The sequence below is a fragment of the Mus caroli genome, unplaced genomic scaffold, assembly GCF_978045245.1.
Source record: "Mus caroli unplaced genomic scaffold, Mus_caroli_1 scaffold_5, whole genome shotgun sequence".
Taxonomy (NCBI): domain Eukaryota; kingdom Metazoa; phylum Chordata; class Mammalia; order Rodentia; family Muridae; genus Mus; species Mus caroli.
In genome coordinates, this window is record NW_028227260.1 from 134,891,535 (window position 1) to 134,913,042 (window position 21,508).

The 21,508-nt window shown below is 36.9% G+C and overlaps 1 protein-coding gene across 1 annotated transcript; it reads right to left on the reverse strand.

Annotated features, from left to right (window-relative positions):
* Positions 1-3,136: 3,136 nt before the first annotated feature.
* LOC147004830 (X-linked lymphocyte-regulated protein PM1-like) lies at positions 3,137-21,346 on the reverse strand. The gene is made up of 8 exons (XM_085837778.1): positions 21,298-21,346; positions 18,802-18,930; positions 12,748-12,814; positions 12,170-12,204; positions 8,913-9,038; positions 8,537-8,600; positions 3,954-4,053; positions 3,137-3,290 (listed from the first exon to the last, which is right to left on the reverse strand). Exons 2-8 carry the CDS (start codon positions 18,905-18,907, stop codon positions 3,222-3,224), a joined length of 567 nt encoding a protein of 188 aa, XP_085693904.1. The 5' UTR covers positions 18,908-18,930; positions 21,298-21,346; the 3' UTR covers positions 3,137-3,221.
* Positions 21,347-21,508: the final 162 nt, after the last annotated feature.

Below are 21,508 nucleotides of genomic sequence, written 5' to 3' on the forward strand. Positions count from 1 at the left end.
GGCTAACTGGGTAAAGTGCTTGCACTCACAGTAAATGCTAAGTGTGCCAGCACTTGTTTGAAACACAGCCCTGGAGGAGTGGAGAGAGAGAGATGCCAGGGCTTGCTGAAGTACCAGTGTAGCTGGAAGGGCCATCTCCATGTTCAATGAGAACAACTATCTCAAAATAAGATGGACAGAAATAGAGGAAGTCACTCAACAGCTTATCTGGAATGATTAATTCATTTAAGTCAGTTTAGAAAAACAGTATGATTGATTTGAAAGAAATGTTTAAATACTGAATATTTGGTAAAACAAATATTTCAATTCTTTCTATCTATAAATGAATATTTGCAATAATGAAGAATAAAGATTAACAGCTTCAGAATGAATCTAAACACATTGAACAGGCCACTGATACAGTGTGTCCGTATATGTGAGTTTTAATTATGATAAATTTTGAGTACACAGAATAGTATGTTGGACAATATATATGTTGAAACTGCCTGAATAAATAAAATACTAATACTAAAAAAAAAGAGAATGAATCTAAATATCAAACTTCTATATGTTTTCTGAACATCAAAATAGAAGGCAGTGTTAATGATTTATGTTTGAAGACACATGTGAAACATTCTTATTTTCAATATTTTATTTCTTTTTTTAATTTGGTATTTTCTTCATTTACATTTCAAATGCTATCCCCAAAATCCCCCAGACCCCCACCCCACACCCCTAACCACCTACTCCCACTTCTTGGCCCTGGCGTTCCCCCATACTGAGGCACATAAAGTTTGCAATATGTGGAATCTGCCTGAATAAATAAAATTCTAATACTAAAAAAAAAGAATGAATCTAAAAGTCACACTTCTATATGTTTGCTGAGCATCAAAATAGAAGGCATTCTTGATCATTTATGTTTGAAGACACCTGTGAAGCATTCTTAATCATTTGATAAGGTTAGGGGTCATTTATCTGAAGGCCAAGCACAATGAAATGATGTTTTGATGCCTTTATAAGAAAACAAACGTCCATGTCTCAAACTAATATTTATAGATTTTGTCAGTTGCATTTAATGTGTTAGTGTTATGAAATATAACAAGGCAAGGGAGTACCTTTGGTGGGCTCATGCAAGGCGTGCCCCTGAGAAATTATACCATGCAACAGACCTGGTATAAAATGGATTTATTGGGGGATGGGAGAGGAGTGAGGAACTGTGGGAGGGATAGAGGCAGAGACAGAAGCAAAGCCATTAGGTCAGAAGAAGTAGGGCAGAGAACAGATAGAGGGGAAGCTGGGAACAAAGTCAGACAAAGATCTCAGAAAGAAGAACAATGGGAACAGAGAGAAGGGTCTGGGCCTGGAACAGTGAGAGGGGACTAATCAGTCCTTTTATCCTGTCTCACAGTTAGCAGTTTAGTTTGTTGCAAGAAACAATTACACTTCCTTTCAAGGAATTTTGTAAGTGAACAGGAAATATTCTCATCTCTCAGAGCTGACAGTGTTAATTTTATAATGTTTATAGGAGATTTTTGTGGGACTATTTTCTTAAAAACAGTGTAAGCCAGGTATATTGTCACATACGTGTAATAGCACCAACATGGAATGCTGAGATCACCTTGAACTTAAACATTCTAGACCTTCCTGGACAATACACAACATACTAAGTGGCTACCTCAAAAATGAAATGAAATGAAATAAAATCAAAGCAATGAACCTTCTATATTTACATCTCATACCTTTGGTAACTAATAAAATAATGAATAAAAAATAAATTTCAATTATCTTTATGAATAAAAATAATTAGAAATGTTAAGAAGGTTAAAAAAATCACTACAGGGAGGGGGGATGGAACTGGGTGGGAAAGGGGACAAGTTGGGGAAGAGAGGAACATGATCGGGTATTTTGGGGGTGGGGAACAGGACTGAAGCGCTGAGGACCAGCAAAAAAGAATAGAAACAGGCATCTTTGATAGGTAGGAGGTTATAAAACCCTCTAGAATGTACCAGAGACCTGGAAGGTGAGAGACTCTCAGGACTCAAAGGGAGGGACCTTACATGAAATGCCCTGCAGTGGGGAGAGGGAACTTGTAGAGTCCTCCTCCAGTGGAGAGACACTACATCAAGTGAAAAGATGGGGTTGCCATCCCACAGTCAAAAGCTCTAACCCAGAATTGTTCCTGTCTGAAAGAAGTACAGGGACAGAAATGGAGAAAAGCCTAAGGAAAAGGAGATCCAGTGACAGGCCCAAATTGGGATCCAGCTCAAGGAGAGGCATCAAGACCTGACACTATTACTGATGCTATGGTGTGCGTACAACAATGGGTCTATCATAACTGCCTTCTGAAAGATCCAACCAGCAGGTGAACGAGTCAGATGAAGAAATTTACATGCAACCAATGGACAGAAGCTGGGAACCCCTGTGGTTGAATTAGGGAAAAGCTAGAAGAAGCTGAGGAAGAGGGCGACCCTGTAGGAGGACCAAAAGTCTCAAATAACCTGGACGTCCCAGGATCTCTCAGACACCTAGCCACCAACCAGGCAGCATACACCAGCTGATATGAAGCCCCAAACACATATACAGCAGAGGACTGTCGGGTTTACACACAGTTAGAAAAGGTGCATCTAACCTTCAAGAGACTAGAGGCCACAGGGAGTAGGGAGGTCTGGTGGGGTGGGGTTAGGATGGTGTGGACATCCTCGTGGAGATGGGGAGTAGGGGCATGGGGGCATGGAGGAAGGAGGTATGGGATGTAGAACAATCAGAGGGCAAACAAGGAGTGGGGATAAAGTCTGGACTTTAAAAAAAGATGAAAAAATAAATTTTAAATAATTCACTACATTAGTGTGTGAAAGTTCGGTACAAAGGATTATTTGCCACTCATTTATTCATTTTGATTTTGTTTGGAAATTAATATAAAGAGGCTCTTACACTTAAGCAAGAAAATGATTAAAGATGTTTAAAAATATGAGAGATCTATTTTGACTCTAGAGGTACACCTCCTAGTTGACTTTATAATCACATCAGTGGGGTTTAACTTCCTTCTTAGAATCATCAGAATAACAAGGATTAAAGAGTGTTTCAAACTTTGTTTCATAGGAGACAAAAAAGTTAGCGAATTTTTTATTTGGTTACAAATGTACCAGCAAGTGAAAAATATGCATGCTTCATTAGTCTGAAGATGGGAAAGTAGATGAGTACTTCAGAGTATGCTTCATAATGTCTCTTTTAAACACAGATATTTATTTTCTCTGTTCACCATCTACATCAAAAAGCTTATCATAGTTGTTGGTATCCAAGTTCATCAAACCCTGAAACAGAAAAGCACTTCTTACTAAACAAACTCCCAAGCATACAAATATGAAAGGTTCTGTGCAAATGGTGTATAGACATGCTATGTTTAGTTAAGCTGGATAGTTATAGTGTTAATAAACTATGAGGTACATCTGAGGTCAAATTCCCAATTTATCATTTCATGTCTTGAATAATTCCTACAAAGTCATTAGGATTTTACAGATAATATCAGTCACTTCAGTCAGAAATAATTCAAAATAGCAAGTAGTTAAACTTTGTGATTCCTAACACATATTTAGTTTCCTAAGAACATTTTATGCACCATGTGCAACATACTTCCATGGACTTCTCATGCATGTCTTTAATTGCTTCCAGGGTCTGGCTCTGACTACATTTGGACAGTTTTAATGCTTGTTGTTCTTTTTGATAATTATTCTACAAATGTAAAAGGAAAACATTACTATAACAATTCTGTTTATTTTGTAACTGCCATGCAGCATGAATGCTAGGCTAACAGTCAACCACTAAATGTATCTCCAATACTAAATGTTTATGTGAGCAAAAATAATTTCATATGAAACTTAATTTAGTTTCATGTGCCCAACACAAGGCTAGTTTCTGCATTCCTACTTGATACTAAGTTATACTAGGTTAATTATAAAGTTAGTTATGATACCAACCACTGATTTTTCTTGTTCTTCATTGAATTTCTGTATATCCATATCAGACTTCTGAAATGTAGTTATATACTGCTCACATAATTTGTTGTTGATCATCTCACTGTAAAGCAAAGTAATGAAAGCAGTCATTTTTCATACCAATATGAAAAAGAACAGTGAAAACAAATTAAATTGAACATTTCATACTATAAAAAGAAAAACAGCAGTATAAAATTATCTAATGGGAAATCATTATAGATTTTTTCCCTAACAGATTATCAGAGAAGTCTTCTTTTATGTTTTAGCTTTTCAAAATTAAAGAGGTTTTAATACATATATATCTTAATTTAGGAAATTAATTGTATTTTAAAATATTTTTTCATTATTTTCTACCAAATATAAGGTCTAATTTATTTTCCTATATTGATTCAATTAAGACTTAGTGCAAAACATAAGTCAATTAAAATATACAATTTGTCTGCATATGTAATTGATCCTTTTCCATATTGTTATAATAAACCATAAATTACATTTCTAAGATTTTGTGCAAGACTTCTGTGTTTCCACAATAAATGTAAAGTAAAATTTAAAATCTCATTAGTAGGTACTTAAAGTAGAAAATAAAAATGTTCACAGATTTCTAAGAAGTAGATTTAGTTTCCTTGAAGGCATGAAGTTATAGTGTTAACTGCTTAGACAAAATCAAACCACACATTTTTACAAAAAGCTCATACAGACATGGCTTTTTTAAAAATTCAGCCACATGTAATTTTTAAAATGATACAAATGTGACCCTACAAAACTAAAACCTCTACCTCTCCCATTTGTTTGTTTGCCAAAGTCATTCTTAATTCTGGTTTCTTTCTTTGAAATAATCTTTGATATAAGTTTCCATCTGTTTTCTCTTTATGTGACTCCAGGTCCAAGGTATCTGAAATAATCATCTCATATCTATGGGCAACAGGCACATATGTGGTGCACATATATACCTGTAAGCAAACACTAATATACAAATATGTCTGAAAAATAAGTATTAAGAGCATTGTTTCCTAAGCCATGTAAGATGTTTTGGGTCTATGTTCCTAGTCTCCTATGTTCCTAGCTTAAGCAGGAGATTCCCAATGAATAGGACATCATAGGTTATATAGGAAAATTCAGGCCAGCCTGAACTACTTAGTGATACCATATCTCAAAGACAAATTATTGACTGAATAAACTGCTGTTAGAAGGAGTTCAAGTCGTGTCGTTCTTGCTGGTTGAGAGCGGACGCAACAACCCCTGTCTTAAGCCCCCCAAGTAATAATAATAATAATAATAATAATATGAATAATAGAAAACCCATATACACGTGGAAGGTGAACAACAGTCTACTCAATGACAACTCGGTCATGGAAGAAATAAAGAAAGAAATGAAAGACTTTTTGGAATTTAATGAAAATGAAACTACAACATATCCAAACTTATGGGACACAATGACAGCTTTCCTAAGAGAAAAACAAATAACCCTGAGTGCCACCAAAAAAAGAAACTGGAGAGAGCATACACTAGCAGCCTGACAGCACCATTAAAATCTCTAGAAAAAAAGGAAGTAAATTCACCCAAGGGGAGTAGAAGGCAGGAAATAATCAAACTCAGGGCTGAAATCAAACAAGTGGGAAAAAAAGAACTATACGAAGAATCAACCAAACCAGGAGCAGGTGCTTTGAGAAAATCAACAAAATAGATAAACCCTTAGCCAGATTAAAGAGAGGGCACAGTGTCAGTATCCAAATTAACAAAACCAGAAATGAAAAGGGAGACATAACAACAGAAACTTAGGAAATCCAAAAAAATCATCAGGTCCTACAATAAAAGCCTATACTCAACAAAACTGAAAAATTATGATGAAATGGACAATTATCTAGACAGATATCAGGTACCAATTTAAATCAGGATCAGATAGACACTGTAATTACTCCCATAACCCCTAAAGCAATAGAAGCAGTCACTAATAGTCTCCCAACCCCCTCACGAAAAATAAAAGCTCAGGATCTGATGGGTTTAGTACAGAATTCTATCAGACCTTCAAAGAAGACATAATACCAACACTCTTCAAACTATTATGCAAAATAAAAAGAGAAGGAACACTATACAATTTGTTCTATGAAGCTACAATTACACTTATACCCAAAACATACAAAGACCCAAATGAAGAAAGGAAACTTGAGACCAGTTTCACTTATGAATATTGATGCAAAAATACTCAATAAAATTTTGGTAAACTCAATCCAAGAACATGTTAAAATGATCATCCTTCAAGATCAAGTGGTCTTCATCCAAGGGATACAAGGATGGTTCAATATATGGAAATCCATCATTGTAATCCAATATGTAAACAATCTCAAGGAAAAAAAAACAGAGTATTATCTCATTAGATGCTGAGAAATCATTTCCAAAAATTCAACAACCCTTCATGATAAAATTCTTGGAAAGATCAAGAATTCAAGGCCTATACCTAAACATAGTAAAAGCAATATACACCAAAACAGTATCCAATATCAAAAATAAATGGAGGGAAACTTGATGCAATCCCACTAATATCAGACAAGACAAGACTAGATAAGGCTTCCCACTTTGTCCCTACCTATTCACAGTAGTATATAATATAATAGTATTCTATAATACTAGAAGTTCTATCCATAGCAACTAGACAACACAAAGAGGTCAAAGGGATAAAAATTGGAAAGGAAGAATTCAAAATATCAGTATTTGCTGATGACAGGATAGTATATGTAAGTGACCCCAAAAATTCCAACAGAGAACTCCTAAACCTGATAAACAAATTCAGCAAAGTGTCCGGATATAAAATTAACTCAAAGAAATCAGTAGCTTTCCTCTACTCAAAGGATAAACAGGCTGAAAAAGAAATTATGGAAACAACACCCTTCACAATAGTCACAAATTATAATACCTCAATGTGACTCGAACCAAGTAAGCGAACGAGCTGTGTGACAAGAACTTCAAGTCTCTGAAGAAAGAAATTGAATATCTCAAAACATGGAAAGGTCTCCCATGCTCATAGTTTGGCACAATTACTTTAGTAAAAATGGCCATCTTGCCAAAAGCAATCTACAGATTCAATGCAATCTCCATCAAAATTCAAACTCAATTCTTATTGAGATAGAAAGAGCAATTTGAAAAATCATTTGAAATAACAGAAATCCAGGACATCAAAAAATGATTCTCAATAATAAAAGAACTTCAGTGGGAATAATCCCCGACCTCAAGCTGTATTATAGAGAACTAATGATAAAAATGTATGGTAATGGTACAGATACAATGACTTCATAAAATTTACAGGCAAATGGATGGATCTAAAATATATCATCCTGTTTGAGGTAACACAATCCCAAAAGAACAAACATGGTATGCACTCACTGATAAGTGGATATTAGCCTAAAAGCTCAGAATAACCAAAATGTAATTCATAGACCACAGAAGGAAGACAAAAGTGTAGGTGTTTCAGTCCTTCTTAGAATAGGGAACAAAATACTCCTGGGAGGAAATATGGAGACAAAGTAAAGAGCAGAGACTGAAGGAATGAAAATCTAGAGTCTGCCCAACCTGTGGATCCATCCCATATACAGACACCAAACCCAGTCACGATTGTGGATGCCAACAAGTGCTTGCTGATAGGAGCCTAACATGGCTTTCTCCTGAGAGGCTCTGTCAGAACTTGGCAAGAACAAAGGCTGATGATCACAGCCAACCATCAGATTGATCATAGGGTCCCCAGTGGAGGAGTTAGAGGAAGGACTGAAGGATCTGAAGGGGTTTGCAACCTTATAGGAAGAACAACAATATGAACTAACCAGACCCCCCAGAGCACCCAGGGACTAAGCCACCAACAAAAGAGGGGGTCCCATGGATCCAGTTGCATATATAACAGAGGATGACCTTGTCAGACATCAGTGGCGGGAGAGGTCCTTGGTCCTGTCAAGGTTCATTTGCCCCAGTGTAGGCAAATGCCATGGTGGCGATGTGGGAGTTGGTGGGGTGAACACCCTCATAGAAGCACAGGGATGGGTTATGGAATAGGCAGTTTCTGGAGTGAAACCAGGAAAGGGCTATTATTTGAAATGTAAATAAATATAACATCAAATAATAAATAAATTAAAATAAAAATATTCACAAAATACTACATATAAATAGGAAAAATTCATTAAGATGTCACATAGTATATTAACTAATATTTATTAATATGTAAATTATGTTAATACTATATAGTTTTAAACAAATTATATATCCAAAAAATGTACCTTCAAATTTTCCCAGAATATTTTGTACTGAAGATCTGTGAAGTAATTAAAGCTTTAAAAAGTAAGGATGCTGGGGATACTGTTTGATGGCTCAGCTTTTGTCCTACAAGCAGGACTATGAGAGTTTGACCAACAGCACTACATGCTCCAAGAAAACCATACAAATTAAGGATTAATCTTACGGAAATATTGTTTATAATATATATCATATTCCAATTATTAATATAGATTACTTGCTATACAATCAATTAAACTTTTCTGGAAGTACTTACACTAAGAAGGAAATAATGAGTTTGAACATATTACCGTGTATCTCCAACTATTCCTTCAGGATTTGCATTCCCATCATCATGAGTTACTGGATTCTGTACTGGTTTGGTAATAAAAAAAGATATTAAAACAATTATGTCATTTTGCAAATTTTAATGAAATACTTTGTGATCATTCAGGCATAGTGCCAACATTAGGGTTTAAAGCAGGTCTATGATTTGTCTAGAAGTTAAACAAAATGAAGTAATGTCTAATTGTCATCTAGAAATATGTTTAAAGCTATTTATTTACACGTTGTGATTAAAGACAAGAGATGCAATGTGAGATTTTCGATCTCCATTACAATCCTAAGAAGAATAACTGAGAAAAAAAGGAAGTGTAACATCAATGCCCAACATTAGATATCTGGTACCTTCCATCAGGTCCAATTCTGAAGCATTCCCATCTTGCTGTTCACCACTTAACAAATTCCTGTTTTCCATTGGTGTCTCTACAGAACGTGCAAAACGCTGCCATTCCACTGAGAAACTTACGTTTTCTAATTTAAAATAAAAAATGAAATTTTCTCAAGCCATTTGAATAATAAAATCACTTAAACTAATAAAATTGAAATATAAAATATCATTAAGGAATGATTTTTACAAAAGCAGCACTTCATAATTGCATGAAGGGTTTAAAGATAAAACCATATTTCTATTACCCTCTGATTTAATACTAAAGACTTTAGTATTTAAACATGGAACAGAATAGTTGGCTGCAATTAGTCATTAATAACCTTAACTTTAATATATATATATACATTAAAAAAAAGAATTATTTAAGTTGAATAAAGTATCTCAGGCTTCCTTAGTATAAAGGACTAAGAGTTGGTTATTTTTCAGTTTAAATCTCTCTCTCTCTCTCTCTCTCTCTCTCTCTCTCTCTCTCTCTCTCTCTCTCCCTCTCTCTCTTTCTCTGTCTCTCTTTCACACACACACACACACACACACACACACACACACACAAACACTATGATGGCTTTAACTATGACTTCAAGTGGGTTTATATCTAATCATAAGAGGATCTGCATTTTGGTCTCTTTCCTGCTAGGTTTTTGATAAGTTAGAGCAAATGTGTCTGCATCTCAATCTCCAAATATAATCATAGTTGCTATGATCACAAACAAGCTCCTCAATCTTTTTCATCACAATACGAATCTAAATTATAAACTGTCTAGCTGGAAATATATTTTACTGCTACAGCAAGAAGCTCTGAGTTCAATCCTCAACTATGAAAAAAAAAACAAAATTTAAAAATAAAAAATAAAACAGGCATATTTCCTCAGGCCCCAGTATATTTGTAAGGCTGAGGACTTCAGTTTCAAGGCCAGTCCAAGCTGCACATGAGGTTTCAGACACTCATGAGATACAGAGTTAGAGCTTACTTCCCTAAACCAACACAACACACAAATAGACATAGCCTGTCCTGAATTATGTCTGAAGTCCCAGTACTTCTGAGGCTGAGAGGAGTCTCAGGATTTTGAGGCTGTTTGGATCCTATATAGACAAATTTCAGCCATCTGGCCTTTCAACACCAGGTAGAGAAAAGTGAAGACTGGTCTTCAGTTTGTTTTTATGAATTTCTGGCGGGCAGCAGAAGCACAGAAAAGGTTCTAGTCTGTTTCTGCCACTAACAGACCTCCAGTTTACTCACACCTCACATCCCCAGTCCCCAAGAAGACTTTAAGGATCTCCAATTCCCTGGCCTTCCTGCTTTCTGCTAGGTGCTAGTCAGTTCAAACTCCTGCCCTTAGCGAAGTTCTACGTTTTTCTCCACAGAGGCCTAGGTGAGTAAAGTCGATTGTGAAACCAGAAGCAGTACTGTCAGGAGTCCAGTGAGGGTCACCTCCTCTCCTTACTCCTGAAGTAACACCTCCTCCGCTCCACCTTCACCCCAACCCGGACCCCCACCTGAACCAGTATTAACCATCTGTCAACAGGTCACTGACTACCTCCACAGAGACTTCTCCCTTCCATGCTTCCTCAAGAAACTTCCCTTCCTCAAGAACTCAGCTTCGTGGCCACCACAAAGCATACTGGGTAACAGGGTTTGGACAGCGGGAAAACAATCTCAGCCAAGCCCCTTGTTGATTTGCCATGTTTGCACATGCGTACTAAGTGTGAGAGAGGCTCTATCAGTCATCTGTCATCCAAGCAGCAGAAAAGAGGTAGTATTTTAGCTGTCACTACTACCTAGAAGCTTTCCATTTTCCAAGTTTGCAATACTAACTTGAAAGCTAAAATTAAACGAACCCCAAACAAGACTCTCCTACTTTGTTTCAGTTGCAGGGGCTGTTGTGTGTATTTCAGATTTGTTTTATTTATTTAACTAACGTGCTTTTGCATGTTTGTATTTGTTCAACATGCATGTCTGGTGCTCATAGAAACTAGAATAGGATGTCAAATCCCCTGGATCTAGAATTACAAATGGTTGTGAGTCATTATGTGGGTCCTAGGAACTAAACCTTGGTTCTCCCCAAGAGCAACAAGTGCTCTTAATTTCTAAGCTATCTTTCCATCCATGGCCTGTTTGTGTTTTAAGGTATGCTGGATCATATCTCTCGATAAATGTTTATTTTTACTATACAGTGGAAATTAATGAAATATGACACTTTCCTAATATTGTCTATTTTCAGAAAAAGAAAAAAAAACGTAATTTTAAAGGATTGTGTAAATCATAGAAAGAGATTCAGCAAAAATGATGTGTATACATTTAAGTATATGTGTGCATAAGAAGACTGTATTATCAATGATATTCCAGCTTACATTATTTTTGTTTGTTTTTCCAGACAGGGTTTCTCTGTATAGCCCTGGTTGTCCTGGAACTCCCCCTGTAAACCAGGGTAGACTCAAACACAGAAATCCCCCTGCTTCTGCCTCCCAAATGCTGGGATTAAAGCCATGTGCCACCACTGCCTGACCCAACTTAAATCTTGAGACAGGGTCTCTCTGAATCTGCAGCTCACCAATGTCACTAGCCTGGCTAGCCATCTTGCTGTCTCTACCTACTCAGTACTGGGCTGCAGCCTGAATTTTTAAAGTGGATTCTAGGCCCCAACCCTAAGTCCATATATTTTCAAGGAAAGCACTTTACCAAAAGAGCCATCTCTCTAGCCCCTCTGCAAGGTTTGTTATGTTGCTGTAGCCACTGTCTCTCTCTCTCTCTCTTTTTTTTTTTTTTAGTACTCTAATCATGCCTAAGTTTTGGTTCCTAAAATGCTTAATGCTGGCTTTGTTTGTTTCTTTACAACAGCAAATTGGGTTTCTTGCTCACTGTATAATTTACAGTCAATTGGGCAAACTGAAAAAACTAACATTTCATTTGCGAGGCTTTTTGCTGGGTTTGTTTGTTTGATAGGTGTTTTGTTAATTTGGTGTGTTGATTGGGTTTTTTTTTTTCACAACTGAAGATGAAACTCATAGCTTTTACATGGTGCTGTACCAATCAGGTACATCTTCAGCTAATCTTTAGTTCTGAATGTTGGGTGAGAAGTCATCTGTATGTGTTTTAAAGAAAACTACAATTAATATGAAACTTAAAATTATCCTCCTATGCTATAGGGTCTATAGAGATCTGATGCCCTCTTCTGTCATCTTCAAACAATAGGCAAATATCTCCAAAAACATATACCTCCAGATTTATCCAGCATACTGTCTTGTTCATCTCTGTGAAGAAAGGACATAGAATTTTAAAGCTAGAAAATAGTGGACTGGTAGAGCATTTGCCTAGCACACACAAAACTTTACACAGAAACTTCTTTTAATTATTTTTAACAAATATATAATGTTTGGTTTGGAATAAATGTCATATGCATATAAAGTACATGGTAGACAACCAAAGTGAACTGAACTTGTATTATTTACTTTTAACAATTCATACATTTACACCCCACAGTACTTTCTTCATAACTCTCCCACTCTTGCTGAGACCCTTCTTCTTCCCAGATGGTCCCCCTCTTATTTTTATGATGTTTTTTCTTTTCTTTGTGTGTATATCTGGGAAGATACCATGCAGGTGGTCCTATTGTCCTAGTTGCTATGTGTTTGTGATGACAAGGACTTAAGGACCCCAAGCTGGGCTTGAAATCAATAAATAGCTGCATCTGACCATGAATTGTTGATCTTCCTGAATCTACTTCTTCAGTGAAGGGATCAAAAACACTACTTTTGAAGTACTGTATTGAACTTGGAAAAAATTGAAAATATTACCCTATATCTTCATCTGCTTCTCCATGAGGCCACATATTCTCATCTTCGTCAAATGCTGGGTTCTTTACTGTATTGAAAATAGAAAATGGAAACATTTGAAAGTATGCTATATAAGTAATAGTTAATAAAGTATTTTCAATTTGCATTTCCCTGGGAAACTGCCCAAGTGAGTTTTTGAAACAGCTTTTATAAGTGAAATAATTATATCAAGGAAATTCAGGACACAAGGAGAAGACAAAAGTGAAGGATAATAGGTATAGTTGAGAAGTAAGATTTCCAACTTAATGGGCCAGTGAATATCTTTAACAAAATTATAGAAGAAAACTTCCCTAACCTAAAGAAAGAGATGCCCATGAACATAAAGAAGCCTACAATTCCCAAAATACTATAGACCAGAAAAGAAATTCCTGCCATCCAATAATAATCAAAACATGAAATGCACACAACAAAGAGAATATTAAAAGCAGTAAGGGAGAAAAGGTCAAGTAATATATAAAGGCAGACCTATCAGAATTACAACTAACTTCTACCCAGAGACTATGAAAGCCAGAAGGTCATACAGACCCTAAGAGACCACAAATGCCAGCCAAAGCTACTATATGCAGTAAAACTCTTTTACCATAGATGGAGAAACCAAGCTATTCTATGACAAAACCAATTTTACACAATATCTTCCAACAGATCCAGCCCTTCAAAGGATAATAAAGGGAAAACACCAAAACAAGGAGGGAAATTACATTCTAGAAAAAGCAAGAAAGTAATCTTGAGGCAAAACGAAAAGAAGATAGCCACATGAACAAAATTCCATCTCTAACAACAAAAATAACAGGAAGCAACAACGACTTTTCCTTAATATCTCTTAATATCAGTGGACTCAAATCCCCAATAAAAAGACATAGACTAATAGATGTAATGTGTACGCAAGACCCAGCATTTTGTTTCGTACAAGAAACAAACCTCAAAGACAAGGACAGATATTACCTCAGAGTAAAAGGCTGGAAAACAATTTTCCAAGCAGATGGTCCCAAGAAACAGGCTGGAGTAGCCATTCTAATATCAAAAAAAAAAATCAACTTTCAACCCAAAGTTATCAAAAAAGACAAGGAGGAACACTTTATATTCTTCAAAATTAAAATTTCCAAGATGAACTCCCAATTCTGAACATCTATGCTCCAAATGCAAGGGCATCCACATTCATAAAAGAAACTTTAGTAAACCTCTAAACACACATTGCAACTCACACTATAATAGTGGGAGATTTCAACACCCCATTTTCATCAATGGACACATCCTGGAAACAAAAAACTAAAAGGAGACACAGTGAAACTAACATAAGTTATGAAACAAATGGATTTAGTTAATATCTATAGAACACTGTATCCTAAATCAAAAGGATATCCCTTCTTCTCAGCACCTCATGAGGCCTTCTCCAAAATTGACCATATAATCAGTCACAAAACATGCCTCAAGAAACATAAAATTATAGAAATAATCCCATTCATCCTATTAGATTTCCACAGACTAAGGTTGAATTTTAATAATAATATAAATAATAGAAAACCCACATACACGTGGAAGGTGAACAACAACCTATTCAATGATAACTCAGTCAAGGAAGAAATAAAGAAGGACATTAAAGACTTTTTAGAGTTTAATGAAAATGAAGGTACAACATACCCAAACATATGGTACACAATGAAAACAGTAATAAGAGAAAATTTCATAGCTCTGAATGACTCTGTCTTAGTCAGGGTTTCTATTCCTGCACAAACATCATGACCAAGAAGCAAGTTGGGGAGGAAAGGGTTTATTCGGCTTACACTTACATGCTGCTCTTCATCACCAAAGGAAGTCAGGACTGGAACTCAAACAGGACAGAAAGCAGTAGCTGATGCAGAGGCCATGGAGGGATGTTCTTTACTGTCTTGCCTCCCCTGGCTTGCTCAGTCTGCTCTCTTATAGAACCCAAAACTACCAGCCCAGAGATGGTCCCACCCACAAGGGGCCTTTCCCCCTTGATCACTACTTGAGAAATTGCCTTACAGTTGGATCTCATGGAGGCATTTCCTCAACTGAAGGTCCTTTCTCTGTGATAACACCAGTTGTGTCAAGTTGACACTAAACTAACCAGTACAGCCTCTAAAAAGAAACTGGAGAGAGGATACAGGAGCAGCTTGACAGAACAACTAAAAGCTCTAGAACAAAAGGAATCAAATTCTCCCAAGAGGAGTAGAAGGCAGGAAACAATCAAACTCAGGACTGCAATCAACCAAGTGGAAACAACGGAACTATACAAAGAATCAACCAAATCAGGAGCTGTTTCTTTGAGAAAATCAACAAGATAGATAAACCCTTAGCCAAACTCATTACAGGGCACAGGGGCAGCATCCTAATTAACAAAACCAGAAATGAAAAGGGAGACATAACAACAGAAACTTAGGAAATCCAAAAATATCATCAGATCCTACTACAAAAACCTATACACCACAACACTGGAAAATTTGGATGAAATGGACAATTATCTAGACAGATATCAGGTACCAAACTTAAATCAGGATCAGATAAACCCTGGAAATACTCCCATAACCCCTAATGAAATAGAAGCAGTCATTAATAGCATCCCAAACAAAAAAGTCCAGGATCTGATGGGTTTAGTACAGAATTCTATCAGATCTTCATGAAGACCTAATACCAATACTCTTCAAACCATTATGCAAAATCTAAAGAGATGGAACATTATTCAATTTGTTCTATAAAGCCAGAATTACAATTATACTCAAACCATACAAAGACCCAAGGAAGAAAGGAAACTTCAGACCAATTTCCCTTACAAAAATCGATGGAAATATACTCAGTAAAAGCCTTGCAAACCGAATACAAGAATACATCAAAATGATCATCCATCATGATCAAGTACACTTGATCCCTGTGATGCAGGGATGGTTTAATATACGGAAATTCATCAACTTAATCCACTATAAAAACAAACTCAAAGACAAAAATCACATGATCATCTCATTAGATGCTGAGAAAGCATTTGACAAAATACAACACACATTCATAATAAAAGTCCAGGATAAATCAGGAATTCAAGGCCAATACGTAAACAAAATAAAAGCAAGAGACAGCAAAACAGTAGCCTACCTCAATCTAAAGGGTGAGAAACTTGAAGCAATCCAACCAAAATCAGAGACTAAACAAGGATGCCCAATTTCTCCGAATCTATTCAACATAGTACTTGAAGTCCTAGCCAGAACAATTAGACAACAAAAAGAGAACAAATGAGTACAAATTGGAAAGGAAGAACCAAAAATATCACTATTTCCAGAAGATATGATAATATATATAAGTGATCCCCAAAATCACACCAGAGAAATCCTAAATTTGATACACGACATCAGTGCAGTAGCTGGATATAAAATTAACTCAAACTTATCAGTGGCCTTTCTCTACACAAAGGATAAACAGGATGAAAAAGAAATTAGGGAAACAATAGTCACAAATAATATAAAATACCTTGGTGTGACTAACTGAGTAAGTGAAAGATCTGTATGATTAATACATCAAGTCTCTGAAGGAAAATCAAAGAAAATCTCAGAAGATGGAAAGATCTTGCATGCTCATGGATTGGCAGGCTTAGTGTAGTATAAATAGCTATCTTGCTGAAAGCAATCTACAGATTTAATGCAATCCCCATCAAATTCCAACACAATTCTTAACTGAGTTAGAAAGGGCAATTTACAAATTCATCTGGAATAAAAACAAAACCTAGGATACAAAAACTATTCTCAACAATAAAAGAACCTCTCGTGGAATCACCATGCCTGACCTCAAGCTGTACTACAGTGCAACTGTGATAAAAACTGCATGGTACAGGTATACTGATAGACAGGTAAATAAATGGAATAGAACTGAAGACACAGAAATGAACCCACACATCTACTGTCACTTGATCATTAACAAAGGAGCTAAAACCATTAAGTGGATAGAAGACAGCATTTTCAACAAATGGTGCTGGCTCAATTGGCAGTTAGCATGTAGAAGAATGCAAATTGATCTATTTTCATCTTCTTGTACAATGCTCAAGTCTGAGTAGATGAAGGAACTCCACGTAAAACCAGAGATAGTGAAACTTATAGAGGAGGAAGTGGGGAAGAGCTTCGAAGACATGGGCACAGGGGAAAAATTCCTGAACAGAACATCAATGGCATGGGCTGTAAGATTAAGAATAGACAAATGTGACCTTATAAAATTGTAAAGCTTCTGTAAGTCAAAGGACACTGTCAATAGGAGAAAACAGCAACCAATAGATGGGGAAAAATCTTTACCAATCCTAAATCAGATAGGGGACTAATATCCAATATATCTATAGAACTCATGAATCTGGACTCCAGAAAATCAAATAACCCTATTAAACAATGGGCACAGAGCTAAACAAAGAATTCTCAACTAAGGAAAATCAAATGGCTGAGAAGCACCTAAAAAGTGTTCAACATCCTTAATTACCAGGGAAGTGCAATTCAAAATAAACCTGCGATTCCACCTCACACCAGTCAGAATGGCTAAGATCTAAAACTCAGATGAGAGCAGATGCTGGCAAGAATGTGGTGAAATAGGAACACTCCTCCATTGCTGGTGGGATTGCAAGCTGGGACAACCAATCTTGAAATCAGTCTGCTGTTTCCTCAGAAAATTGGACATAGTTCTACTGGAAGATCCAGCAATACTCCTCCTGGGCATATTCTCAGAAGATATTCCAACTTGTAAAAATGACATGCTTCACTATGTTCATAGCATACTTATTTATAATAGCAAGAAGCTGAAAAGAACACAGATGTCCCTCTTCAGTGGAATGGATACAGAAAATGTGGTACATTTACATAATGAATTGCTACACAGCTATTAAAAACAATGAATTCATGAAATTCTTAGACAAATGGATGGATCTGGATGATACCTTCCTAAGGGAGATAACCCAATCACAAAAGAACACACATGATATGCATTCACTGATAAGTGGATATTATCCCAGAAGCTCAGAATAACCAAGATACAATCTGCAAAACCCATGAAACTCAAGAAGAAGGAAGACCAAATTGTACATATGTTGTTCCTTCTTAGAATGAGAAACAAAATACCCATGGAAGGATTTACAGAGGCATAGATTGGAGCTGAGACTAAATGAATCCAGAGACTGCCTCACTCAGGAAAAAAATCCCATAAATAACCACCAAACCCAGACACTGTTGAAGATGCCAACAAGAGCTTGGGGACAGGAGACTGATATAGCTGTCTCCTGCGAGGATCTGCCAGTGCCTGACAAATACAGAAGTGGATGCTCACAGACATCCATTGTACTGAGCACAGGGTCCCCAATGATGGAGCTAGAGAAAGTACCCAACGAGCATAAGGGGTTTGCAGCCCCATAGGAGGAGGAACAATATGAACTAAGCAGTACCCCCAGAGTTCCCTGGGACTAAAACACCAATCAAATAAAACAGATGGTGGGACTTATGGCTCCAGCGGCATATGTAGGAGAGGATGGCCTAGTAGGTCATCAATGGGAGGAGAGACCCTTGGTACTGTAAAGGTCCTATGCCCAGTATTAAGGAATGCCTAGGCCAGAAATTGGGAGTGGGCGTGTTGGGGGCAGGGGGAGAGGGGAGAGGAGAGGGGATTTTCAGAGGGGAAATAGAAAAGGGGATAATATTTCAAATGTAAATAAAGAAAATATATAACAGAAAAAAAGGAATGAAACAATTTATTTGCAGGTTATATGAAATAAATTCATGTTTTGCTAATATATAGGAACAATGTTCAGTTTTTTTCCTGGGGTAAAATCATAGCAAGTTATTGTTTCTCAACATATTATGACTACAGTGCCAAGAGTAGGTATATGCACTGCTAAAACTCAGGTATAGGAATATATAGATATAGGTAAAATTAGAAATGAAGTATATGAAATCTCTTAGAAAAGACTTGTTCCATTGCAGGTGAGTTGGTAAAAGTCTAAGGAACTGCAGGACACAATACCGAAGACTGGATATACTATACCTTCAGAATGAGCCTCCTCCAAAACATTTATGTCATCTTCATCTTCATCATAGTCAAGAAGTAATAAGTAACCGTCCTTTGGTACCACCCACATTTTCTTGGCCATTTTTCTCTTAAGCACTCAGTTGTCTTCTCAGTTAAAATAAATAATAAATAAATAAATATCTGAATCCAAAGGTATCATTTAAATAGTTTAAAATGTCAAAAAGTCAAATAATTATCTTAGCTCATTGAAAGATTGTTTCTTTTTTTTAATATATTTTATTACGAATTTTTCTCAATTACATTTCCAATGCTATCCCAAAAGTCCCCCATACCTTCCCCCCTCTCCCCAATTTCCCTACCCACCCATTCCCATTTTTTTGTTTTTGGCCCTGGCGTTCCCCTGTACTGGGGCATATAAAGTTTCTGTGTCCAATGGGCCTCTCTTTCCAGTGATGGCCGACTAGGACATCTTTTGATATATATGCATCTAGAGTCAAGAGCTCCGGGGTACTGGTTAGTTCATAATGTTTTACCACCTATAGGGTTGCAGGTCCCTTTAGCTCCTTGGGTACTTTCTCCAGCTCCTCCATTGGGAGCCCTGTGATCCATCCACTAGCTGACTGTGAGCATCCACTTCTATATTTGCTAGGCCCCGGCATAGTCTCACAAGAGACACCTATATCAGGGTTCTTTCAGCAAAATCTTGCTAGTTTATGCAATGTTGTCAGCGTTTGGAAGCTGATTATGGGATGGATCCCCGGATAAAACAATCTCAGGGAAAAAGACAGACACTACCTCAGAGTAAAAGGCTGGAAAACAATTTTCCAAGCAAATGGCCTGAAGAAACAAGCTGGAGTAGACATTCTAATATCGGATAACATCAACTTCCAACCCAAAGTTATCACAAAAGACAAGGAGGTACACTTCATACTCATCAAAGGTAAAATCCTCCAAGAGGAACTCTCAATTCTGAATATCTATTCTCCAAATGCAAGGGCAGCCACATTCATTAAAGACACTTTAGTAAAGCTCAAAGCACACATTGCACCTCACACAATAATAGTGGGCGACTTCAACACACCACTATCATCAATGGACAGATAGTGTTAACAGAAATTAAACAGGGACAAGGTGAAACTAACAGAAGTTATGAGAAAAAATGGACTTAACAGATATCTACAGAATGTTTCTTTTGATTTTAACACTTATATTTTTAATAATTTGTCTTTATCAGAGAATTTTGTATATATATTCAATATAGTGACATATATATGTATATATATATATACACACACACTCACACAACATATATGTATATATATATATATATATACTTTCCCTTACAATTTCCTCCATGTATACCATTTATCATGTCCCTCTCCCTCCCCACTTTGTTTTAAAATCTTCTTTAACTTACTTATTTAAAAACCTTCTTTAGAACCCAAGTTAACAATCTGCCATTTCTCAGTTTTAAAAAAGGCAAAAACAGGCCAGCCTTTATTATGTGAGTCCTCCCTTTCCCACCAAAAATGATGAGCAAAATGTGTTTGCATTTAAACTTTGAGGCATATGAATTTTGGTCCTATCTCCCAAAGATTCTTTTTAAACAAAATATCAGCAATTCCGTTTTTCAGTGTATCTCAGTTTTAAAGTAAATTCACAGTACTATTCAGAAAGATAAAGAACAAGGTAACTATATATTCATGTCAAGAAGATCCAATGCTCAGTCTAAAACAAACACTTGCCACCACCACCCACACAGAAAATCCATATATTGGAGAAACTTGGGATTGGGGGAAGCCGAGGATTTCAAACATCTGAAGATTTTAAGTTCAAGGCCTGCCCAAGCCAGGCCAGCCTGAGCTACAAAAGAAGATCCCATTCTACAGAACTAAAACTGAGAGAAAACGCTAAACTTGGTGGTGCAAGTCTTTAATCCCAATACATGGGCAATTGACATAGGAGGATCCGTGCTCAGAATCCTTCCCAGATTACTTATTAATCTCTTGTCTCCTCTTCTTCTTTTCATTCATTCTTCCTATACCACTCCCCTCTCTGCAATGTCCATAAGTGTATACCAAAGGAACACACCATAGAGAAGACAATGAAGAGGGAGGAATCCTCAGTGTATTTCTAAGGGATCCCGGACAGCACACAGGACAAGCGCCAAGTTGGAACCTAAGGCTCCTTACAGCACACAAAACAAGCTCCAAGGTTCCTCACTCACAGGCCCATGCTCCCCCGACCCCCAATCCTGTATCCAGCTCGCTGATCCTATCCCCAGGCCCCAAGATTGTGTCCTCCAAGGGTTTACAATCCTCTAAGGCTCTGACCTATTCAATCCTCTGCCATGAATATGGTCCTCCACCTTCATTTAACAATCAGAAGCCATAGGAAATGGGGACCAGGAGACTTTTCCTCACATAGTGACCACCTGGGCCTGATATGCCCCACACTGTCACACCTCGATTAACTGTCCAACAACCCTGATCAGAGCCAATTATCACTTACAGGTTATCTCAGAGGTGAACACCTTCACAACAGCACCCTCCGTGCTCAGCTCCTCAACGGTAAAAAACCGTTGTCAGCAGAGATGCCTGGACAGAGGGTTCTGAGGACCTTTTGTGATGCACGCTGGAGAAAATAGGTCTCACCCAGGGACTGTCCTGATTGGCTGAATATATCCTGCGCATGCGTACATGGAGTACCAGGCACCATTGCT